Source organism: Pan troglodytes, chromosome 6, assembly GCF_028858775.2.
Source record: "Pan troglodytes isolate AG18354 chromosome 6, NHGRI_mPanTro3-v2.0_pri, whole genome shotgun sequence".
Classification (NCBI taxonomy): domain Eukaryota; kingdom Metazoa; phylum Chordata; class Mammalia; order Primates; family Hominidae; genus Pan; species Pan troglodytes.
Genome location: NC_072404.2, coordinates 102,623,513 through 102,650,606, shown reverse-complemented (window position 1 = coordinate 102,650,606; position 27,094 = coordinate 102,623,513). Strand labels below are relative to the sequence as shown.

The 27,094-nt window shown below is 33.8% G+C and overlaps 1 protein-coding gene across 5 annotated transcripts in view; it reads right to left on the bottom strand.

Moving 5' to 3' along the window:
- Positions 1 to 27,094, bottom strand: part of VPS50 (VPS50 subunit of EARP/GARPII complex) — a 127,688-nt gene that overhangs the window by 85,898 nt on the left and 14,696 nt on the right. For 2 of the 5 annotated variants that reach the window (XM_519203.8, XM_009453622.4), the window contains 9 exons: positions 19,681 to 19,803; positions 18,526 to 18,597; positions 15,890 to 15,943; positions 14,988 to 15,058; positions 14,176 to 14,293; positions 14,060 to 14,095; positions 12,824 to 12,906; positions 1,534 to 1,576; positions 69 to 167 (listed from right to left, as the gene is read on the bottom strand). In XM_519203.8, the coding sequence (XP_519203.3) occupies positions 69 to 167; positions 1,534 to 1,576; positions 12,824 to 12,906; positions 14,060 to 14,095; positions 14,176 to 14,293; positions 14,988 to 15,058; positions 15,890 to 15,943; positions 18,526 to 18,597; positions 19,681 to 19,803 (699 nt within the window). Of the gene's footprint in view, positions 1 to 68; positions 168 to 1,533; positions 1,577 to 12,823; positions 12,907 to 14,059; positions 14,096 to 14,175; positions 14,294 to 14,987; positions 15,059 to 15,889; positions 15,944 to 18,525; positions 18,598 to 19,680; positions 19,804 to 26,315; positions 26,343 to 27,094 lie in introns of those variants that run through there. The other 3 variants (XM_063814745.1, XM_063814746.1, XM_054655994.1) reach the window with 2 other exon arrangements.

The window sequence follows — 27,094 nt, the reverse complement described above, 5'->3', positions numbered from 1 at the left end:
CAGACTTAATCATGAAGGACAACAAATTCCTGATTAAGGAAAAATCCAAACATCCTTTTGTAACAAACCTGTGTTTTTCCAAGAAGTCGATAAGCTTGTTGAACCTTGGTATAATGGTTAATGTCAAAATTCTTGCAGATTTTGGAAAGAGCTACGTCCAGCTGTTCCTATATAATTAAAAGAAGAAGCAAGACATGGTTAAGGAATTATGTTTTCAAGGCAATGAGAAGAAAACATTAAGACTAATTTCTCACTTTTAGTTAACATTTAAATACATTTACTATCATACCAGATTTAGAAGTCAAAAACAAATTTAAATAAAGTTATAAATTGCAACTGTAAATTTATTAGCAACTATAATCAAGTTTACCAAGATATTAACATGTGAATTTGTATGCCTTAAAACCCATGCCTAGTGTTTTACAGGAAACAAAATAATAGTTTTGTAATGAATCTTACTCTTACTACTACTTAATGTTTCCTCACGCATCTGCTAAAATCTTACATAAACTGAATTTGTGGGACTACTGGAGAACAATAAAACAATCTTTCTCTAATCAACGAAAAGGAATTCTCAACAAAACTACATTGAATTTAAAAGTATATTCCTCAAGGTTTAAGCTCTTATATCTAAATTACCATGCTTTATGGATTTCTTTTTCAATGATTTTCCTTTGAAATAAGAGTTTTTAATATAAATACAGAATAATATCTATTAAAAGTGAAGAAATCCTGGGCTCTCAAAAGAAAGCCTTCATTAAAATATTCAGGGAATTGTTAACTTGAGCCACTCAAAGCAGTTGTTTCTGTGACTATCAAATAAACTGTCATTCTCACAATTATTTAATAGCAAATAATTGCATTCGTGGTCAAAAATTACTTTCTCAAAAGGTAATTTGAAAGTCCAATCTCAACTTTTATAAATACTCTTATCAGGAAAACAATAAAAGACTAGAAGAAACCAAATAATTCTTATTTATTAAAATGAATACCCTCCTTTGCAAAGATTGTCAAGGAAAGAGATGAATTTTGAATATATGTAACAGGTAAAACATGCTTCATGCTCACAATTACATATCTCTTCCTTTTTAGTTTCTACGTTTTTGATGAACTATGTGAGTATCATTATGAGGTTTAGGAATTTTGGAGGGTTTTCATCAGCCAATAATTACTTACAGGTAAATTAACTCACTATACTAAACAATAAAGTAACTGATAATTAAAATATAATTAATACATAGAAAGTATTTTGGCTATTATATAATTTATATGAGAACACACCTATGACTAATAGTTTGGAAATTTTTCTTGGAAATGGCAATATTTTCAAATGCTGTTTTGAGATCCCATAATTTACAAGTAAATTTTTACACTAACTTGACCATAAATAGATATTCCAAATGAAAATCAAGAAATACAGTGATCTAGAGACATTGGTAATAACATAAAAGCCAAAACACAATGTTGCACCTAGGCTATTCAAAAACTTCTGAAAAGAAAAAGTCATTAAGGTTAGGATATAATCCTTCTTACCTCAATCTGTTCCAAAGTATCTTGCAGCTTTGAATTCAGTTCACTATTTAAAAAAAAAAACAGTTTTTTTCTATTTCTGAGACAAACTAAGTGCTAAATAAATACATACTAACTGAATAATTAATCCATAAATTCGAAGATTAAGAGTATAGATCGTAAGACATGCTGCTGAATTCTACATATAGACAATGCAATAAGAAAAAGTATTAGAAGGGAATAAGAGTCATGAGCAGCAGCAACAGGATTGCGTGAGTAGAAAGAAAGAATCTACAGATAAAAATAAAAAAACTGAAGAATTAAAATTGGTAACTTTTACATAAACAGTGTGTCTATATAAACAATGTTTGTGTGTTTAACAGCCAATTGAATATCATCTTTCTCAGTGATCTGAACACTTTTGCCCTTTATTTTTATTCTATCTGTCTCAAGTGTATTGGTCATTCAGGAAATGCAAATTAATACTATAAAAACACTGTAACGAATGAAAAGAATGGCTAAAAATATTTTTAAAAAATTAAAAATGACACCACCAAATGTTGGCAAGGACGTTGAGCAAACAGAACCACTCATCTGATGCTAGAGGAAGGGGAAACTGATATAACCTCTTGGAAAACCCTAATATCTACTGAAACAACACACACTCTACCTCCCAGCAGGTCTAGTCCTGGATACGTACTGAACAGAAAAGCACACAGAATCCTTGCAGCATTATTTTTAATAGGCAAAAACCTGAGGCAACACAATTATCTAGAATAATTAGGTAAGCAAAATGTGATATATTCATAAAATAAAATCCTATAGCAATTAAAATTTATGTGAACCCCAAAAATATGTTTGGCAAAAGAAGTCAGTAAAAAATAGTATATACTGTATGCTTCCATTTATTTAAAGTTCTAAACAAGCAAAACTAATTTTGGTGACAGAAGCCAGAACAGTGCTTACCTTAGAAGAATGACTGGGATGAGACATGCGAGAAGTTTGTGGGGTGTCAGAAATACTCTGTTTCTACTTCTAGGTGGTAATTACATAACTATGTTTACTTTATAAAAGCTTACTGAGTTATACTCATACACTTAGGACATGTGATTGAATCTAGATTTTTCCCCCTTTAATTCTTACGAGGTCAGTAAAAAAAAAAATCAATAGAACTAACATTATTTGAATTATATCTCACTACTAAAAAGGATGTGATATCTAACAAAATAAATGCAATCACAGAGAACATATTTTAACAAGAAAGAATAAAACCTCATTGTTCTTAAAATAGTACAAACAAGTGAAAGACGTTTAGCACACCAAAATCAAAGGTTTTTAAAATTGCTATCTACTGATAATAAACTTGACTCTCAAATTCCTAGCAGCCAAAGCAAATAGGGAGGGCCATAGTACTTAATCCAGTGTCTATAACAGAAGAACATACCAGTAGCTCAAAGGGGAAAAATAAATCAAAACAAAAATATAAAAAATCACTTTTGTTTGCATTAAGTTCTGAGAGAAAATTTTGCCAGTGTCTTGATCTCCAAAGGCACAACCCCCTGACAATATCCTTACAATACATACAATAATGGGTTCCTTGCATTTGCTTCTTATAGAGCCTTTCAAGGCAAGCTACAGAGATAATACCAGAGTGAGATATAGATAGATATAGATAGCAATCTGTCAGAAAAGTAAAACCAATGTAATACAAGCACACAGTTTTTGATGCTCTCAATGATAAATGTCCAAACATCTAGAGGAATTAGATCATTTTCTGCAAATAGTATTTATCATAAGCATACTTTGAACTGAAGTTGAGGACTGGAGAGTATATTCTCTAGTAAAAACTGGAAGTGAGCAAAACTATATCCTTTGACAATTAACAGTGTAGGACTGATACCTTATTAGAAAAATTAAGATCTCTAACCAGGATTTGTGCCTGAAATATAGCCAAATCCTCAGACATAGATTAAGGGAATACTTGCAGGTAGGACTGAAATTTCCTTTAAAAAATAATTCTGGGACAACTCCTGCCAAAAAAATAATGAATGGATAAATAAGTGAATGAAGAATGAAAACTATTGTCCCCAAAATAATTCCCCCAAAAGGATAGCTATGGTAGTGTCTTAACACTTTCAAAGAATTAAATAAATCCTCACCCAACCCCAAGAAAAGCAAAACAAAACAAATCAGTATCTTCTCTCCCTCAGAGCTGTTCCTTCTCCCATGTTCTCTGTCTCAATTCACAGCATCACCACCTACTCAAACAAAGCTGAAAATCTCAGCGTCATCTTGCATTCTTCCCTCTCTATATGTAATTGGTAATCAAATCCTGATGATTCTACCATTTCATTTCAGTATTTCCCATATCCACCTGTGATTATCTTTTCTCAATTCTATGTCCTAATTCAAGCATTATCACCTTTTGCTTAGGGAATATAAATCATTCTGTTATAAAGATACATGCACGTGTATGCTCACTGCAGCACTATTCACGATAACAAAGACATGTGAATAGCAAAGAAATGGAGTCAACCCAAATGCCCATCAATGACAGACTGGATAAATAAAATGTGGTACATATACACCATTGGATACTATGCAGTCATAAAAAGGAATGAGATCATGTCCTTTGCGGGGACATGGATGAAGCTGGAAGCCATTATCTCCAGCAAACTAATACAGGAATAGAAAACCAAACACCACATGTTCTAACTTATAAGTGGGAGATGAACAATGAGAACACATGGACACAGGGAGGGGAACAACACAATGGGGCCTATCAGGGGACGGGTGGGAAGAAGAGCATCAGGAAAAATAGTTAATGCATGCCAGATTTAATACCTAGGTGACAGGTTGATAGGTGCAGCAAACCACCATGGCACACATTTACCTATGTAACAGACATGCACATCCTGCACATGTACCCGGAACTTAAAATAATGAAAAAAAAATAGCTTCCTAACGAATCTGCATATGTAACACACCTATTTTAATCAATCTATCCATTTATTTGACAAACACCATCAACCAAACATTGTACAACATCCTTCAAAAAGCTGTCAGAAATAGCTCTGAGCAGGGGTCTAACTTCACATTGGATTTGGTCAATATTCTATATGATTTGGCAGACACAGTGTTGTCAAAAGGCTTTATGCAAGGCAAGTGCTATCTAGTCCTGTGGGCTCTACCACTTCCTATGGTCTTACATCTGGCAGCCTCACATTTATATGACCTGCCTGGTCCCTAAAGACATCGGAGTGCAGCTCCTAAGTAAAGCAAAAATAAAACCACATTAATCTCCTGCTTTAAATCTTTTGGTGGCTCCCTATTAAACTAACGAGAAAAGCCCCAAATTAGTATGGCATATAAGACCTTTAACAATCTGACATGAAAAAAATAACTTCACATAGACTTCTTAATGCCTATATTTTAGACATATGTACTATGCACAGCACCTGAACCAAACTCCAGACTTTCACACCCTCAGTTCTTGTACATAGTGCTCACAATAACTTGAATATCCTTTCTTCCTTTCTCACTCACAAACATCCATCTATCTTTCCAGGCTTAATTCGAATACCATATTCTCTGGGAAGTCCTTCCCTGCTAAGTAACTAACCCCACAACCTTCATAATACTCTGTTCACGAATTCCTGTACTACAGTAAGGAATACCTGTGGCTGTGTCTCCAAGGCACAAGTGTTTAAGGCACTGTGGCTTACTCACCAGTGACTCCCCAGAACTAAATTTACTACCTAACTCAGAGCAGGTAATAAATATTCTAAGTCAAATTTGTAATTTAAAGAAAAATGGTAAAATTTTGCCATCATTCCATTAGCCCCTATTCTCTACCTCAATAAATAAAACTACAGAGACAGCAGGAAAGGGAAGAGAATGTTTTAGAAGAAAAAGAACCACACTGAACTCTGGTCTGCAGGAGCCTTAGCAAAAAAAGAGAGATGAGTAAGAGTTAAAGACAGTTCCTCTATCATATGGAGTTCAAAATTTCACCCAAGGCTGATCCTAGAGTAACAGAAGCAGAGAGGCAAGGACAAGTGGAATAATGAGTAAATCAGAACTGGTAAACATATTCCTTTAGGGAATATTTTGAGTCTGGAGGAAAAAGAAATATATCTGAATTCATTCACAAGTGAAAGCAATGATTTCTTCAGCTTCTCTATCAAAACAAATGGGCTTTAGTGTTGGTTTATGAAATTATAATAAACCTAGATGTTTTTATGGCTGTTATTAATGGTAAATAATTCTATATCCCATTTACTAAGATTTAATGCAAATGTGGTAAGGTAAACATTTGGAAGACTACAAACATAAAAATCTATAAATCAAAAATTTGGTTTCATTAAAAATGCTTTCAAAATGTACAACTGCAATTTGACAACAATTTACTACTAATTAAAAATACATATATAAAAGTTATGTGATTAAATAGTGGACATTAACTGTACAGCTTTTAAAGAAGCTCTTAGCCATCATTTAGAAACATGAATTCAATCCATTTTGATCAATTAATTAAAGTATGTTAAAAGGATCTATTCATAAACATTTTGATAAATAAATGCAACATTATGGTCAAGAAATTACCAGTTCTAAGATGGAAGGCTAAAAGCCTGTAAAAGCGGTCTGCAAGCTGAATGGAATGAATCAAACAATTCTGCAAAGGGTTTTTACCATCACTACAGGAAATATTAGGAATAAATTATCCATAAAGAACCAATTAATAGTGTTCTTTAAACAACTAATCTAGGACACACATATACTCACAAGAATGAGTCCTAGAAAGGTTGCATAGAAATCAAGATTTTGAACAAATCTGACTATACAAAAAGACAAGATGGCACAGTGATAATATCTTAATGATCTTTCCCTGGTCTGTTATTAACGAACCATATGATTTAAGTCAAGTCCTTTAATATCTCTGGGCATCAGTTTCCTATATAAAGGTGGGCCAGATAGAAAGGGTTGCTTCCAGCTCTAATGTTTCATGATTCTATTATATGCTGAAGACGAGTTACTCAATTGCCCAATTTGTACATGGTTCAGTAAAGTTCTAAAACTTTTAGAATGAGCTTAAGTAAATGTACTTCCAAGTTTATACTGTATCTCCATGGCCCTAAGACACTGACGTTCCAGTCTGTTGAAATCAGAGCCTATTCCAGTGGTTTTCAATCTACTTACAGGAAGCAGAGAATTTATCAGCAGACCTCAGAGAAACTGATTTTTCAACATTCTAAAGTTAAACCAACAACTCTTAAGTACCATGAAGTGTCTATGTGATCCTTCAAACCATATATAACCAGGCTATAACAGAATTCCTAAGATCACTTTGGATCTAACTAGATGTCTGTCTTCACTTAACTTCACTTAACTCTGTTAATAAATCCCTGACCTTGCCCAGGCGCAGTGGCTCACGCTTGTAATCCCAGCACTTTGGGAGGCTGAGGCAGGTGGATCATCTGAGGTCAGGAGTTCGAGACCAGCCTGGCTAACATGATGAAACCCCATCTCTACTAAAAATATTTTAAAAATAGCTGGGTGTGGTGGCGTGTGCCTGTAGTCCCAGCTACTCAGGAGGCTGAGGCAGGAGAATCACCTGAATCAGGGAGGCAGAGGTTGCAGTGAACCGAGATTGTACCACTGCACTCCAGCCTGGGTGACACAGCGAGACTCTGTCTCCAAAAAAAGAAAGAAAGAAATCCCTGACCTAATCTATCACCACAAAGCTCAGAGTCCAATACTAATATGTTCAAAACATCTCCAACTTTATTAACTGTAATTCTAGATCAGAGATCGGAACCCACAGGCCAAATCCAGCTGGCAGTCTGTGTTTCTAAATAAAGTTTTACTAGAACATAGCCACAACCCTTTGTTTACTTTTTGTCTACAGCTACTTTCAGACTACAAAGGCAGAGTTGAATAGTTGCAACAGAGACGTATGGCATGTAAAACCTAAAATATTTACTATCGGGCCCTTTAAAGACAGTTTGCCAAGCCCATGCTAGAGTTCAGCAGAACTTTTAGTTGGTGAACTGATAAAAGTTAAAACAGGAAAGAGATATATGTGTGTATATGTGTCTGTATATATATATTATGTATTTTTTTTAATTATTTTAAAAAAATTAGTAAGCTGTAAAAGTGGTTTACTCCAGGGATTAGGAAAGGGACGGGTGAATGGGGCAGAAAGAAAACTGTTTGCTTTTTATTTAAAACCCTCTTGTTTATTAGGATTTTTGTCATGTGAAACTATTATTTTACATTATTTAAAACAGCACAGCATGGCAGAGGGAGGCAGAGAAAAACAAGTTAAAATAGAAGATGAGGAGTGCAGGTGTTATCAAAACTTGGTCCAAGCTGACCAACCAACAAGCACTCAGGATCTAGACAATGGATCAAGCTAGAAGGCCTGGCAACCTAGCAGAAACAATCAATGTTCAAACATTACTCAAGGCAGGGCTCCTTATGTCCCTGACCTTAGAGGAAGAAAGCAGGCACACCTTGCTATAAAGAAATTAATGCAATAGGGGAAGAAAAGTTCCCAGTATTGCTATATTTGTCAGCTGTGTTCATTTGCCATATGACGTAAAGACATTCTACAACCTACAATTTTCACTAAACTACCAAGATCATATTCTGAGAAAAAATGAAGGAATTCTTGAAAGATTATGAGACATTTAATACATCTGTTTATGTTAAAGTACAGTACTCAACAAACTAGTTCAGCAGTATGCAAACTTTACGGTGCATAATACAAAAGCTATCAGGCTCCCTCAAGTAGTTTCTTTCAAATGAAATACAATAATAAAGCAGTTTTGACTTTTAAAATTAACTTTCCTTGAAACAAATTGAGACAAATTTCAAGTGAAAAAGAAATTAAGTACTTCATTCACAGATGCACTTTAGCATAAACACATTCTGATTCTTATTCTCAATAAATCCCAACTATATGACTCTCTGTCAATCAACTCAGGAAATATCAAACAATGTAAAAATGTTCTCTCAGTTATAAAAGTGAACAAAACTGGCATTACTGTATCTTTTATTAAAGATGCTGAAACATGGCACATCTCAAGGAAGACAGGTGCAGAGGAAGTGCCACTTCTGTTTCATTTTTCAACCAACTGGGTGCATCATTATATGACAATCATTCCTCAGTCTATGTGGGGGATTATTCTGAGACCCTCCACAGACATCAAAATCCACGGATACTCAAGTTCTTTATATAAAATGGCACAGTACTTGCATATAACCTATCCACAACCTCCTTATACTTTAAATCATCTTGATTACTTATAGTGTCTAATACAATGCAAATGTATGTAAACAGTTACATTGTATTATTTTTTATTTTTATTATTTTTATTATTGTATTGTGATTTTTGTGTTGTATTGTTATTTTTGTTGCTGTTTTTTCTTTCCAAATATTTTCCATTTTCAGCTGGTTGAATCCAGAGACACAGAACACATGGATACAGAGAGCCGATTATACTTGGCATTTCATGTATTAAACTACCTAGTCATATAATCTGAGACTTACAAGATATAGAGTCAGTATTTCTTTATGCAGAAGCAAATATGTAAATTGTTTTTCCTATTTTCAGAATCATAAGAGTCAGCCCTAAGTTTTTCCATCTCAGCTACTCCAAGTAACTCTCCTTAGAGAGTTTGCGCTCTACCAAAAACAAAAACCTTATTTCCAATAAAGGAGTGATGTGACTAGGAAAGAAAAGAGGAACACATAATCTGCCAAGAAAAAATTAACAAGTAGACAAGTAGGTATACTGAGCATATAAACTTGCTTAAAGTATTTTTTAAAAATCACATCAGAATTCAGAAATATTCTATATCATGGGGTGATTCTCTCAAAAATCATTTCTAAAAGGAAAACATTTATGATTCTCTAGTTATCAACAAGAATTAGGATATAAATGTTTTTAAAATTGAGAATATATAAATTCAGCTGGAAGTTAATTACTGCTCCTAAGATTACTAGAATGTAAAATGCTTATTCACTCTAATTCACTTATGTCCAAGCAAAGATTAAATCTTGCTTTCGGCTAAGTTCCACAAGCCCAAGTCAATTAAATACATTTTTAAAGTGTGGATGAATCCTGTATGAGTAGGCCCAACTAGAGAGCTCAAGAACAGGTGCAACACTGTACTGGGAAGACCAGAGGAAACAGAGCAAAAGAAAGAAAAACGCACAGAAAAAAAAAAAAAAAAAAAGAGGTGTATCTAATTTATAAACACAAAAATAAAAGAATGTTAGAATAACAATGTCTTTTATCTTTGTGGACTCAACATGACCCACATGTCAATTAACTCTATCCTTATACCCCACATTATATCATCTACAAAAGAAGTGAACAAACTTATTAGTTCTCCCATATAAACAAAAGAGTGAAACAACAGGTGAAGGGAAAGAGGGAATGGTGTTAGGCAGGTGAATGGTGGCTGGCAAAGGATACTGTGCTGGTATGGGGTGGAGAAGAAATGCTAGCGGAGGGGCTATCATCACCACCAGACAGCTCCAACTGATAGCCCTGCTCTCTGAGTCACCCTGACACTGTCACTAAATCACCAAGTTAAAAACACAACTTTATCTAAGTTTTCCTAAGATACCTAAAGTAAAACCCCATTACAAAGAATTTCTTGGGATATCTGAGTGTATGTGTGATGTACTTTTACCTATTTGCAGAGAATAGGACCAATTTTTCTTATTATCACATGCATGACTCACATATCTAAACATAGCATGCTTCTTATACACTGTATTACCTAAAATAACTATTAATTTAAATCTTTTCCATTTCAACCTTTTAACCTCATTCGATAACTGTAGCCACACCTCCTCCACATATCAGTATATCCATTAATTTAAAAAGTGCTCAGAAGCCACTTGATATCAATTTTTAAAAGCCCAAATAAGAATTTCTTTCAAAGACATTTTTTAGTTAACACTCATCATGTAAGGCATTTACTTTAGCATAGCTAAAATAGATTTTTAATTATATAAAAGTTTCAACACATCACCTGCTCCCTCAATTTCCTGCCACCCAATTCCATGCTCATTCTTTCCTATTATAATAGACAGTGACCTTTTCAAAGTCAATCTCTGCTATAATCCCTGCAAAGCCTTAGTATATTATTATGCTATTTTATTTTCAGCTTCTCACTCTCTCCTACCAATTTTCAAATATTGAGGTTTCCTCTTCTTAATTCTGCATCTGTCCTCATCACAAAATTTCCTCACCTTACACTTGATAGTTCAACCAACTCCCACCAAATCTGTCCCCAAAAGGTCAACTATGACTTCTTTGTTGCTATAAATCCAATAGATACATATTTTCAGTCTTCATTTTGCTTGGTAACTCCGCAACAAAGATTTCATTTCTGGTGTAGACAGTTTCCTATTCACAACCCTCATATCCTGGCCTACCTCAAGTCTTCCTGCTCCTCATTCAGGTCCTCCTTAGTCTTGATCCCGGAAGGAGAGTTAGATCCGAATGCTTCCACTGTATGCACAACTTCCTTCTCTCTACAGCCTAATTTTATGGGTGCCTACTTCAATATAAGTCCTTCTTGATAGATTATGTTCTTTATGAAACCAAGGATTATACTGATTACACTGTATGTGGTTTATCACCATACTGACAATTTCAAAGCAAAGTACCTGGCATAAACACTCTGTAAACTGCCTGAATTATTTTCACCCAATAAGCTGTTACTATATAACAGATTTATCACTACAAAATGAACTAAATGGATGCTTTGGTTCAAATGGATTTGCTTTTTCAGGACCCAGAATGGCTTGCTGGAAATCTCTAAATACATTCAACACTCTAAAACTAATTCTCTATTTACTTAACCTAATAAGTGTAAATGACATCGTCAAGTTTCTACTAATGACAGTTAATCACTCTCAAAATGGACAAAATGAAAGTATCACTGGTACTACTCAATTTATATCCTAACCAAATAAAAAATGTGTTAACTTCAAGCTGGGTGCGGTGGAGTTAGAGACCAGCCTGGCTGACATGGCAAAACCCCATCTCTACTAAAAATACAAAAATTAGCCGCGCATGGTGGCGTGCACCTGTAATCCCAGCTATACTGCAGAATGAGGCAGGAGAATCGCTTGAACCCAGGAGGCAGAGGTTGCAGTGAGCCAAGATCACGCCACTGCACTCCAGCCTGGGCGACAGAGTGAGACTCCATCTTTAAAATAAAAAACAAACAAACAAACAAACAAACAAAAAAACATGTAACTTCAATCTGCACATTTTAAAGAAAAAAAAACCATAGAGACTTAAACAGCATTTCTGGGAGGAAAATATCTAGCCCTTAGCCTATAACCAGCAAAGACTTGTAATATGAGATAATTTTTTAAAAATTAATTCAAACTTATATTAATGTTTTGCTCTATTATAATTCTTTTAGTTTTCAGGTACTAGCAATCAACATCTACAACAACAGTGAGTCATGCTCACTGAATGCCAGAATTTCCATACAGGAGAGACAAAGGGGATGCAATCTGGGATGGGTATGAATTTAATTTGAAACTGGATTTGTTTGGCAAGCACACTATTTTACTTAGATTGTACATTTATTTGTGATGGCTCTAGAGGAATGTTGGAAATTACACCTAGGGATTAGAGCTTCCCCAAGACTGTCACAAGCAATGCAAATCCTTCATTTTAAGCAAACCAAAATGCTATTAATAAAGTTAGAGATAATAGCAAAATATGCAGTGGCTATTTTTCTGTTGTATATTTAATAATAAACAAAAGACATAACACATTGAATACATAATCACTAAACTATTACAAACATTATTATTATATAAATTGAAATCATAAATTTTCCAAAAGACTTTTTATCATGATGAGCCAAACACTTGAACCATCTGGATCTCCAAAACAAGCTGCAATAATATCCTCAATATTTATAAGCTGGGCAAAGTTAAGGAAGAATTCCCAAGAGATGCATTGGAGATATGAACAGATAATTTATTCTTGTCTACAACTCTATAAAAATAGAATCAGTTGGATTGGAAAAAATATGAAAAATGAGTTTCAATGAGGTGACAAGAAAAAGCAGGAATGAAAAGTATCTGATCTTTCACACCTTAAAGCCTATTATTTATAATTTTATTGTACTGCCCATATATAAATATGAATGTTAAACTAGAACACAGCACTTTATACTAATTTTCAATGTTTATTAACATTTTTACACAGCTGCTACATAAGAAGCTGACAACAGAATCTGCTTTAAAACATTTACATGACCTTACCTTATACAACTGTAATGTTTAAAAGTGCTGGCAGCTTTTTGACATTCAAGGCACAACTGAATAGCTCCTGGATAATCTTCCTCCTTAAGGTAACAACAACAGGAGTCATTAGAATAGAAACATTTTTTCTTAAAGCCCCTGATAAAAAAAAATCTCTGTTCATATTCTAACCAAAAGTTACAGAATCAAAAAACTTTAATTCCTCTTAGAATATCAATGATAGATAAGTGACAAAATATAAGAGGCAACTAGTTCCAGGCCTAAAATATATACATAGAAGAAATATTTAAAATATTCTATTCCTTCAAAGTAACAGCCCCCTGAGACCATGACTTATGGAAAAATCCTACATTAAATCATTAGCTGCTTCACAGGAAAGGTTTTCTTTAACTGTTAACATATCTTCTTTCAGTAATGCCTACATAAAATGTTTCAAAATAGTATGCATTCTATTTGTAATTGATAGTCAACAATTTACCACCAAGAAATCAATAAATAGTTCTAAAGAAATAAATTTAGAAAAAAAACACTAATTAATAAACTCAGAGTATTTTTATCACCTAACAGTAATTTAATGCCCAATGAATTTTTCATATGGGTTTCTGAAACCCTAGTTAGCAGTAATAGTTGAGAAGTAATAAAACAATTATACAGAAAACCACAAAAACTTTTCCCTATGCTCAATTCTAAATTCAACAGATGCAATTCAAACCACTGGTGATGCTGATAATGACAAAGTACCTACCCCAAGGAGCTCAAGTATTATGAGGAGACACACATATTACATTACGCTTTGGTGAACCTTATGACAGAAGTAGACAGAAAATGCTAAGAATGCATCAAAGAAAAAACATATGGCTCACTCAGAAAAGCAATTAATACATGATACTGAACAAAACTAAAGTATCACACATTCCTTAAATTACTACTATATGTTAGATGAAAAAGATGTTAATTTTTATTGCTATTTGGATGCAATACAAACAAGTTAACATTCCAATGTTATCAGAAGATAAATGTTTTCCCAAATACATTTGCTTTTCTAAATGAAGTAATATCATGTCAATAGAAAAAGGCTCCAGAGCAAGAATCTTTGACATGTCTAAAAATCTTACATGTCTAAAAATATTCTTTATATCATAAACCCATTTGAGAAAAATGCACTTCTGAATTTTGTCTGCTTTACTGTTTCTATATATCAGTAGGACCCTAAATTTCCAAAACTTGTTAACTTACCTCCAGCATTTCACTTAACCGTACATCTGTTCTTTGCTGAAAAAACAAAAATCAAAGGTAAAATCTGTTTCAACCACAAAATTCAGTTTTAATTTTTTTAAATGACCCATATATACCAATGTTTTTATAGTTCTCAGAGATTTCAGAAGTCCAATCAGCAACTGACGTTTCCTTTGATTTGCAAGAAGGCCTAAACTAGCTTGAGTAAAACCTTCCTTTGCAATATTCAAGTGTCTGCAAAAGTGAACAATATATAGTTAAAAGTTTTTTATTATAATAAGAATACTATCCACACAGAACAATTAGGTAACTAATGAAGCAGTGAAATGGATTACTATTAAAACCAAGGATTTAAACTACTATTTGACAAATGTACTCAATGGCCAGTCTAAACCAGCATTACTCAGAACACCACGAGAAGATTGGTGCCAATTCACAACCTGCTAGTGGTCTATAACAAAAAATTACAGAAACTGAGAATAAGCGCTTAAAAACACAGTGCAAAAACTGGCAGAATAATTATTCTTTGTGACTCTAATAATTAAAAAAATTAAGACTGTATTATGTCTTTCCTTCTTTATTTCATTTGCCTAGTAATTTGTTTTTACTGCATTTTTAAAGAATCACAGCCTGTAACAGATTGGAAATTTTAGAAAGAAAAAAGTAGGTGCTTTACGACAAACAGTTTGTGAAGCACTAGTCTAAATAATATAAAAATAGTAATTTTTTAAAACCCATAAGTACACTTAGAGATATTTCCCACAAACCCTCTTAGTGTAGTCTTTAGATCATAATATATGTTCACTTAAGGAATGATATTCTAGAAACCACATCCATAATTTAAAAAATCAATTATAAATTATAGATTCCATAGTTATTCTTGAAATATTGTCCAGCTTAAAGAACAAAATATCATCAAAAGCAATACCTTCTCCCATTTGTACAGATAACAGCAGCTAATTGAAGACCTGTCTGCAATGAGGTAACTCTTTCAAGTTCCTATGGAAAGATTAGGTACAGGTTATTGTTGGAGGTATTTTATTTTTCTTTCTTATTTATATAGTACTCTAACAAAAACTCTAGTCAGATGCAAAGAAAACCTGCTTGAAAAACAAAGTAGCAACAAAAATACCTGAACTTGAAAACTATTGGTATATTTTTCACAAAATTATTTAAAATGACTACTTGTAACTGATTTTCACAATGACAGATGACAAAATATTTAGTCAGTATTGCTTGTAAGGAAATCTAGACCCAACTTGTTGTAGACAGGAATAAACAAATACCAGTAATATATCTGTTTAAATTTCTACCCAAGAGAACTTCACAAGGTAATTAAAGGATATGACAAATATGATTTCTGTTTACTAAGATGCTTTGACAATGAAAGTCGTCATCTGAACATTGGTAGACATTTCAATGGATTTTGAAGGCTCTGATTTTCCGATGAAAACACAGATTCAGTTAGACAGTACCAATTTTATCATATTTTAAAGCCAGATTGTTATATTGCCAATGAGTGGTCAATATTGGTGAATCTATTTGTTTAAATGTTAATGGGAGCAATTTTCACTGGCTCTTCTAAAGTTTGAAAAACCCAAGAGATCACTTTAGAATCATATATAAAAATCCTTCGCTTCTTCAGTTTGGTAAATTACCCCATAAGAAAAAGAAAAATATACATACATACATATACACAAACACACCCAAAAACAGTCAATATGCTGCTACAGAATTATTGACAAAAAATACAATATTTTAACAGTTTCAAGTGTAAATCACTCAAACATTTAAAAATTCTACTACAAAAAATAACAAATATTATCCTACCTTTACATAAGCAGGCTGTTTTTCAAGGATTAAATCTGCCACTTTTTTAGATACCTATAAGAAGATGTAATCAAACAAAGGAAATAAAAGAACAAACTTCATGCTTTCTATGATATTTTATATTTGAATTTTTAAAAGAATATTCCATAGATCTCTCCAATAACTTTGGGAGCAGATATTGGCATACTATGGCCATACACATTTCCCTGGGCTATGAAATTAGTAAAAGAGGTAATATAATAAAACACATAGCACAGGTCCTGGTCCTTAACAGAAACTCAATAAATGGTCATTATTATTGTTAATAATATGTGTATCATTATCTGATTTAAGTAACATTAACCAAAAGGTGTAACCATCTTTAAGGGAATAGGATTTGATTGAAAAAGATGAAATTGTTAAGCAGATTTTTAATCAACTGAATTTATGGCGACAATATCTGGGAAAAAGAACTTGCTTGTATCCTTTAGATCCTTTATGCTGCCTAAGAAGACAAGCAAGTAGTTTGGTCCTCCACTTCTGAAAAACTGAAAACATGTTTTTTGGAACGCTATGAAGATATCTAAGGTTGTGTGTATTGTTCTATGAATAATATTAATGTATGCAAGTTAGAAGTATAATGATTTTTGAACATGAGGCTCTAATTCCACCATTTCAGGGTCCCTGCCAACTTCACTAACAGAGATAGCACATGAGGCATGAAGCAGGACACACAGAAGGTATTTAGGGAGTTTGCTCCAGAAACACAACTGGCTCCCCTTCCCCAGGCCAACTGAGAACAAAACATTGAACACCCACTATACTACTGCATTAATCCTTTCACATTTTCTTAATCTGCTTCAAGCATCTTTGAAATTACGTACATTAATTTTTAGATACACTCATTGTTTTTGTCTAGAAAGAGGGATTCCATTAAGGTTAAGAAAATCAAATTTTAAATGGCTTTTAGACTTTAATTAATGAAGAAATATCAGTGTTAATCCTAAATATCATTTTAAGAATTCCAAAGGTTCCACAGGATTGTCTACTAATAGAGAGTACTGGTCTGTGGCCTGTGGGGAACCGGGCTACACAGCAGGAAGTGAGTGGCAGGTGAGCAAGCGAAGCTTCATCTGTATTTACAGCCGCTCCCCATCACTTGCATTACAACCTGAGCTCCACCTCTCATCAGATCAGCGGTGGCATTAGATTCTCATAAGAGCTCTAACTCCATCCCTACTGTAAACTGCACATGCAAGGAATCTAGGTTGTGTGCTCCTTATGAGACTCTAATGCCTGATGATCTGTCACTGTCTCCCATCAGATGGGACCGTCTAACTGCAGGAAAACAAGCTCAGGGATTCCACTGATTCTACATTATGCTGAGTTGTATAATTATTTCATTATATATTATGATGTAACCATAATAGAAATAAAATACACAATAAATGAAATGCACTTGAATCATTCTGAAACCATCCCTACCCCACCCCTGCCAGTCCATAGAAAAACTGTCTTCCACAAAACTGGTCCCTGGTGCCAAAAGAACTGGCAACCACTGCTCTAGAGCTCAAATCCCTTCTCCTGCCCAAGACTGCCCTATACCACCACTGCTACCTCCAAGCAGACGCTAGCACCCACTGAGACTTCTGAGTGTAATAGAAAAGTATACCTTCCTTTGTTTGCCAGTTGCATTATTAAAAATCATATCTTAAATTCAAACCGATAAACTTATTACTACTGGTCCTTTTGTTGAAAAAAATTAATACACATGCTACCATTAATTAATCCCTACAGTAGAGTTTGAATTTCATAAAGTGGGTTTAGCCTAACATAAAGAAATTATACAATCAGAGAATTTTACCGCATTAAAGAAAATGCAAGCCTATCACTTTACTGATAAACAAAAGGGAGTCACTGAGGTTAAATGATTTACTCAACATCATAATTAAATAGTGACTACAACTCAGACTTTCTGAATCTCAGGGGGACATTAATTCTGAGAGAATACTCCATTACAGGGCCAGGCAAAGTGGCTTGCGGCTCTAATTCCAGTGCTTTGGGAGGCTGAGACAGGAGAATCACTTGAGCCCCAGAGTTCGAGACCAGCCTGGGCAACAGTGAGATGTCATCTCTACAAAACATTAAAAAAATAGCCAGACTAGTGGCACATGCCTGTAATCCCAACTACTCAGGAGGCTGAGGTGAGAGGATTATTTGAGTCCAGGAGGGAGAGGCTGCAGTGAGCCATGATCGTGCAACCGCACTCTAGCCTGGGCAACAGAGCAAGACCCTGTCTCAAAAAACAAAAAGGAATACTCAGTTACAAAACTATGGGTAGGGAAATCATATGTCTATGACAAGGAGCCTAAAGGTACTTACTAATCTAAAACAAAGTTCAAAGTTCTTTGATCACATTTAGGATTCCAGAGAGAAAATTCCAAGTTCTAGAAGCAAATCTACCAAGGTAACATAAGGAAAACCATACGCATTAAATTTTTAATATAAATGCATCATTTGAATCAGTCATGTTAAATGACAAGATTTGTTTCTATGTTAGTTGTTAGTTAAAACCATAAATCTGCAAACATTATACCTCTCTGTTGTGTTTCATCTAGAGTTTTGTCAGAAAGAAATGTGGTTTTTTTTTTACTTACTGCAGCTTGCTGTTGTTTCAATTTGTCTCTATACGCCTCTAATTCTTGCAAATTGAGAACAGGTGGAAGCTTCTACAGAAAAAGATTCATGAATGAAGAGGAAAAAATAAATTGTTTAATTTGGTTTCATTTACCTGGACCCTTCTGACTAGTGAACTACAAACTGTGCATACAAAACAGTGTCACATCCCACTGCCCTCCATGCTGCCTGTCCTCCCAACCTCCCTCCTAGGTTCCAACCACAAAAGCCTATACATCTTTAGTACACAGCCCTCTGGTTCCACCCCTCATTCAGCCTTGTTACCCCCACTGCTGCTGCTCTGCCTTCTGAGAAACCCCACTACCACTGGGGACTCTGGACCCTAGGCCGACAGACACTGCTGCCACGGCCTGTGACAGGAGAATGTGAGACAGTAACTAACCTAACCCCAACTCTACCATCCACAGATATATCTCTATTTGTTTATGATAGAACTCAAAACAGATTTCTCCTCTGGAATATTACAAACCATAAGTACTACTGTGTGACAGTTGTTGGACTACATTCTGGATTACATCAGCTTTCAGAGGACAGTATGGGAAACTAACCAAAAAATGCATACCGTATACAGGGAAACACTCTCAGTCAACTGACTGATGAAACTTCAAACTGAGCTGGGGACTGACTGTGAATAACGCATATAAAGTATATATGCATACAGCATTTGGTTGTATCTAAGACTAAATTTCACTATTCTGACTTTCGTTAAAGTTCTTATAAATTTAAAATGTCAGTATTATAAACACTATGGCATAAGAATTTTTATCATCACTAAACAATTATGTAAATACATATTTTGTAATTAAAAGTCTGAGCTTCTCTAAACATAGATAATATAAAATAGGATAGAAGAGCATACTAACACATTAAATACTAACAATTGAAAACCAAAAATACAGAAATGTTTCCCTGAATGGTTGTATTTAAAGTTACATTTAAAAAATAATAATTTCATCGCCAAACAATGCTGACAGTTGATTTAATCACAATGTGGTAATCACAGACCTATTCTGGTACCAAAAATACATAAATGCCTCAAAAAAGTATTCAAATCTCACAAATCCAATCACTGAACAAAATAGGCCTTAGTTATGTTTTAATGAAATTCTGTTTACCTCCAGCTCATATTTAACAATATCAAATGAATCCGCAGAAAAATATACTTGTTCAATACTATTAATAAGCTCTTGTTCAGCTTGAGGGTCACTTGGCTGTTCTCGAAGTTCCCTGAATTCTTCCTTTAAGAAAAAAAAAATCACAATTATAGTAATTGTAGCTGTTAAAATTATATCTGCATGGAAATAAATGATCATTTGTCTTAACAGTCACATCTACCTGGAACGATTCTGACCAAGGATACAAACCAACAGAAACCAGAAAAGTTCACAGGAAATTAGGAACTAGCCGACCATTAACACTAACAACTACAGAAGAAAACTAGCCAGTTTGAATATTTAGATTTTATTCTCAATTCCTTGCATGTCAACAAGGTTGATAAAAATTTTAATGTTCAACAAAAGAAAAAAAAGTGACTACCTAAACCTATCATACATACATATCACAGATATATAAATTTTACTATTTAATAATATTCTAAAATCTGTCTCACCACAGATAATAAGGGAAGAACACCTCAATAACTTCCGGATCACAATCAACTTTGGAGTCCTGAATAGAAGACATCAACCCTGCTAAAAAAATCTCAGTACTCAGCTAAGAAACAGTGGCTCCAGAAAAGGTTCACAAATTTAGTTCTGTAATACTATGAGGCTTCCTTCAAAGTGGATTGCTGTTACAATTAATGATCTGATTATGAAGCTAAACTTCTCTATATGATAAAATGCTTTCTTTCTAATGATACAGAATGGAGGTTCTGTGGATTTGAAGAACAGCATGACAGACAAATCCCTAAACCCAATGTCAGCATCCCTATCCTATGCAATTTCACTGCATAATCAGATAAAGCTTCAGTTAACTAGTAAATTTTTACAATTCAGATACCCACTCCCCTGCCACACTAGTTAATCAAGACATTATAGACATATCACAAGTTAGCCATTTGATTTTTAATTCAAATTAACCTCAAATACATTTATATACACAAAAAGGAACTATTGTTTTAAATCATTTTCAGTAATTAAAATAACACAATAAAAATACTAAGGAAATGTACAAAAATTATCTGATCAGTTAAAGAACAGTATATTTTTCTTTTTTCACTTTTTATTATACTTTGAGTTCTGGGGTACATGTGCAGAATGTGCAGGTTTGTTACATAGGTATACCCATGCCATCGTGGTTTGCTGCACCCATCAACTCATCATCTACATTAGGTATTTCTCCTAATGCTATCCCTCCCCTAGCCCCCCACCCTCCAATAAGCCCCAGTGTATGACGTTCCCCTCTATGTGTTCTCATTGTTCAACTCCCACTTATAAGTGAGAACATGCGGTGTTTGGTTTTCTATTCTTGTGTTAGTTTGCTGTGAATGACGCTTTCCAGCTTTATCCATGTACTTGCAAAGGACATGAACTCATCCTTTTTTATGGCTGCATATATTCCACGGTATATATGTGCCACATTTTCTTTATACAGTCTATCCTTGATGGGCATTTGGGTTGCTTCCAAGTTTGCTATTGTGAATAGTGCCACAATAAACATGCATGAGCATGTATCTGTATAGAATGATCTATAATCCTTTGGGTATATACCCAATAACGAGACTGCTCGGTCAAATGGTATTTCTAGTTCTAGATCCTTGAGGAATTGCCACACTGTCTTCCACAATGGTTGAACTAATTTACACTCCCACCAACAGTGTAAAAGCATTCTTATTTCTCCACATCCTCTCCAGCATCTGTTGTTTCCTGACTTTTTAATGATCGCCATTCTAACTGGTGTGAAATGGTATCTCATTGTGGTTTTGATTTGGATTTCTCTAATGACCAGTGATGATGAGCTTTTTTTCATATGTTTGTTGGCTTCTTTTGAGAAGTGTCTGTTTATATCCTTCACCCACTTTTTGATGGGGTTGTTTTTTTCTTGTAAATTTGTTTAATTTCTTTGTAGATTCTGGATATTAGCTCTTTGTCAGATGGATAGATTGCAAAAATTTTCTCCCATTCTGTAGGTTGCCTTTTCACTCTGATGGTAATTTCTTTTGCTGTGCAGAAGCTCTTTAGTTTAATCAGATCCCATTTGTCTATTTTGGTTTTTATTGCCATTGCTTTTGGCATCTTAGTCATGAAGTCTTTGCCCATGCCTATGTCCTGAATGGTATTGCCTAGGTTTTCTTCTAGGGTTTTTATAGTTTTAGGTCTTACATTTAAGTCTTTAATCCATCTTGGGTTAACTTTTGTATAAGGTGTAAAGAAGGGATCCAGCTTTCTGCATATGGCTAGCCAATTTTCCCAGCACCATTTATTAAATAGGGACTCCTTTCCCCGTTGCTTGTTTTTGTCAGGTTTGTGAAAGATCAAAGAACAGTATATTTTTCAAATAGAGACATTCTAGATTATTTTATTGCAGGGCATATTTTTTATTTGTAAGAAGAGCCTTGCTCAGATATCTTTTAGAGTTTAACTTATATTTTGTATTTGTAAAACTAACTATAAAATTATTCCCTATTAGTAATTTCAAGCTAAAAAAAAGAACAAATCTAAAACTCAAGAAAATGTTGACTGTTTAAATGTAAAATTCCAATAAACTTAAAAGAGAAGGCAAACTCATAAATATCAAACCTGAATAATCAAATATGCTTGGAAAAGAAAATCCCTCTTCTGTGCTAACTCATAAAATACACCGAGAAAAAAAGGTCAATGACATAGCTATCACTGAGTCAGCGTGCAATCAGTTACTATGATTGCAGTAAGAAATCCAGGGTCCCAACAGTGGGAACTACATTCCTGAAGGGGTTTATCTACAACACAGGAATCCATTTAGCACCCTGGACAGTGGTGCTGCCGCACAGACTTGGTTAAAACTCACACGTGTGGAAGGGAAGGTTACCAACTAGCCTATCAACAGGCAGCCTCCATGCATCCAATTGAAATATGAAATGAAAGTCAGAAATGAAATGGAAGAGGAGGTCTGAACTTCCTGGAAATCTCTTTCCCTAAAAGTCCACAGGCATTTGAAATATCAGCTTCATATACTGTAAGCTGAGGGAGGGGAGGAAATGAGGCCCAAGTGAGGACATGGCAACACTGCCTCCCTAGGAATTCTGCAGTCTGCAGCAACATGAGCAAATAAATGCAGTTGATACCATTCAAGACAAAATATTTGAAGATTACAAAAACTGCTACGATTTTTTTAAAATCAGAAATAGAGCCAAGCCAGAAATTCAAATAGACTGCAACGATTGAGTACTTTCATCTTAAAAGCATAAATGTCAATGACATATAACACCATGCTGAGGTTCTCCATATAGTACCTAACTGATTGATAAGAAGGTAAAGATACTTGGATTTTTAGCTGCAATTCCATCATTAACCCTCGGCAACTTAGTCTCTTCATGCCTAGTTTTTTTCTCACCTGTAAAGGGCAAACATGCATTCTCTCTCTCTCTTTCTCTCTCTCTCTCTGTCTCTCTCAAAATGACAGTGAAACAAATATCCGAAGTTATTAAGAATGCCAAAGAAAAAACATAATTTATAAGTATCTCACAAGTGTACATTTCAAAAACATGATGAATCTGTAAAAGGAGTACAATCTGTATATGTATGTCAAATGCTATTCTTTCCTAAAGAACTAAGCAATTAGTATCACAGAGAGCATACAACCCCATATAATTTCAAAGAACTGACATGGAACACCTGATACTCTGAAGTGTAAGAAACCTGGACTAAGGAAAGGAATAAAACCTAGAAAATCAGAAAAAGAAATGTAGCATACAAAATAGAATTAAATCTAAAACAAATGCCCCTATGTAATATTATTTCCCTATAAAATATCCTCTCCTTTAAAACAATTTCATAACTTCTATGTGAAAATATACATCTGAACTGGAACTTATTCAAACCCCCTTCTGATTAGAATCCCGATCACCGTGTTCTTTTTAGTCCCACTGAACTAGCAGTCTGTAAAGCTCTGCTTCTACCTAATCATTGTCTAAATGTTTCATCACTGTTAGGGCTGCCTGCTCAATCAGACTGTACACTTCTTGAGAACTGAGATTTCTCTTCATTCTCCATCACGTTGCTCCACAGTGCCAAGGCACACCATAGATAATCACTGATCAAACTAAAATTAATTTACAGTTAATTGCAAAAAAATGAATATAAGACAAAAGGAAAGGAAAAGACAATATGCTCTTGTTTCAATAGTCAAAATTTTCCACAAACTCTTAGTAAAACATTTCTTTCTTTTAATTAGAGATAACGATGTGAACTGATTTAGGAATATTTTACACATGTAAATTAGAAAAATAAACAGAAGCAACCAGATTGCCTATTCTTAACACAATTACTACATAATTTAATAGAAACTGATTCCCTAGGGTGGGAGATGTACAAAAATACATAATTCTTCACCTAAAATAGAACCAATACATAGGTGTGAGCCCAAATTTTACATAAACAAAATGAACAAAAGGTTTCCTATAAAAAAATTACAAGGTAAAATTGGGGGAAATGAATACCAAACGGAACTTCTTACATCATATTTAAACATATGATTTAAGAAAAAAATTATAATAATATTAGATATTCAAACTAAGTCTGGGATAAAATATTTCAGTCTTAAAAATGTTTAAAACATTTTTATAATAAATTTAATGTCACATAATAATTAATAAATACATAGTATCATTAATAGTGATACAAATGCTCTCTAAAACTTGAAAATCCAAAAATAATTTGTCAACTACAGGCTACCAAATGTGCTGCCACACAACTTGCTGTCAATGGTAATCAACTAAGCAAAAAGTATATCAGCATTACCCCAGAATTAAAGCTGGAGAAAAAAACTACAATTAAAGTAATGAATTGGAATAACAAAGAGGAGAAAACAAAAGCATAAAAGGCAAAAAATGAACAAATCAAATCTCTCTCCCATACTATCATTAGAAACTAACCTGCCTACTTTCAAAGCTCTATAACCTTATCTTCCCCCAAAAAACAAATTTCATTTAACAATTTTTTAAATTCCCACTATGTAAAAATTTCCCATACTAGGTCATACAGGAACAAAAATGAGTAAAATATAGCTCTTCCCTCAAACAGTTGTTAAAATAATAGGAGGGATCAGATGAATAAGTAAGCAATGACAATGCACGGCAGAACATGAGGGTGATGCAAACAGAATGAAGGCATCAGACGGTGGGTTCACATCTGATGGAAGTGGTGGCATTTGGAAAATATGAGAGAATAGGTAGAATTTCAGATTTAGAAATTGGGGGAATACGGTTACAAATATAAAGCAAAGCAAAAGTAAAAATATTGAATCGAGAAAGTGCACAACAGGTTAAAGCAATAAAGGGTGGCTTCCGCAGGATAGAAAAATGTCACAAGGGAGAGTCTGCATGTATGCCAAAAGACAAATGCAACAACTGAGATTTGTTTAAATTCAACATACTTTTTATATATTAGAACCATATTTTCTTCACTAAAAATAAAACATCTTAACACATATCACTGCCTCAGGTTAGGCTATATCAAAAACAGGCATAAATATTCAATATTTTCTTAATGTAATAAACCAAGCAGAATTCAACGTTTTAGAGGCTGTGTTTTTCCAGCAGTCACAACATGCAATAAGGTTGCATATAATACCACCTAGTCTATTTTTCTATTTTGATCATGTATGAGATAAAGCTACATGAACATGTACATAAATGTACATCAGAAATGTAACTTTATGAAAAATGAAGAAAAACAATCATATTAGAGATTTAAGTCAACATCTTGATTTAGCCAAGCTACTTTTCCTCTCAATACAACAAAAAAGGTATTATGGGAATTGGGGATTCACCTATGTAAAACAATTTGAGCCCTCAAATGTAAGGTATTATAATACATTCCCAGTATGTTTATGGTTTCTAAGGAACTAGGCTATAACTTTACCAAAAAATTTTCCACTTAAGAGTTCATCACTCAAGGGAATATATTCAAGTTTAGGAGGAAAAAAAGAGAGACTACTAATTTTGTATTTAATCACTAATTTTAAATTATCTAAAATACCACACTAATTAAAAATACTAATCCAAATTCAGGGCTCTTAATTCTATTCACTTTTATAAAAAGTTATGACAGCTTAACAGTTTTCCTTACCATTATTAAACTCAATATTTTCTGCAATTTTGAAAAGTAATTTAATCTAATTTCTAAACCCACATAACAGCTTGGAATCTCATAATCTTCAGTACTAGTTTTTATTCAAACAAAAATATGAATGCAAATCTTCACTTCACAGGTCAGATTTCAAAACTCTGCAAAAAATATATAGAATAAAAAATGAAATGCACACCAACTCCTCTTTCTGTACTTAGCTCATTAGACCACAGTTCACATTATACACCTGATTATATAACTCAGTGGCAGAATATAGTGCTTATATAGCTGATTATATAACTCAATGGCAGAATGCAGTGTATGTGTGTGTGTGTGTTGAGAAGAGGAGAAATTTTACAAGCATGATTTGCGGTTTGCCACAGCAAATCTTATCAAAGACTTTTTTTTACTGTTTGCATTTCTTCATTCGTCAACATAAAAAATCTATTCTGTTATAGGGAAAACAGAAGCTATAATCTTACCAAAGTTAACATCACGTTAGGGCTCTAACTGAAAGCAAAAAAAAAAAAAAAGAAGCGTTTAGTCACCAAAATCTAAACAGAGCTAGAAGTAAGAACAAAACATGAAGTTTTCAATATTCAGTCAGTATTACAAAAGTCATAAATCACTGAACAGAAATAGATTTTATCTCTTTCCAAATGAAACAGGATTCAAAACTTATTTCAAGATCACAGATACCCTAAAACCATATGCCACATAAGTTTATAATGAATGGCCAGATGTCTGATTACGTGAGGAAATGGCACATTCTCCTAAAATCCCACTAGAACAACAATAATAATCCGTCAAAGATAGCCGGTTAATCAGTTTCTGTGTGCATTTTAAATAAACTTATCTTTTAAAGTCTACCCTGTTTTTCTTCAGGCTTTTAGTGCCATCTAGTGGAATACTGTTGAAGTTACAATTTAAAAAGAGGTTTTGGGCAAAATGATTTATAGAACATTTTAATAAAAGGTTATTGGATCACATTTTAATCCAGCTTTATAACACAATCAAGTGATTAAGATGATGTATTTTAATATGTGTCGCATGCCTGTCCTTTCTGGGGCTAACACTGAAGAAAAGACACATCATAAATCAAGATATACAGAGAAAAATCGAGTGTGTACATCTTAATTTTGTTTTTCTTTTGTTTTCGAACATCTCATCAGACACTTTCTCTAAAAGAAAACAATACTGTCTATTCTGAGAAAAGACAATATCACAGCACCTTCAATCCCAGTGCCTTTCACAGGTTCTT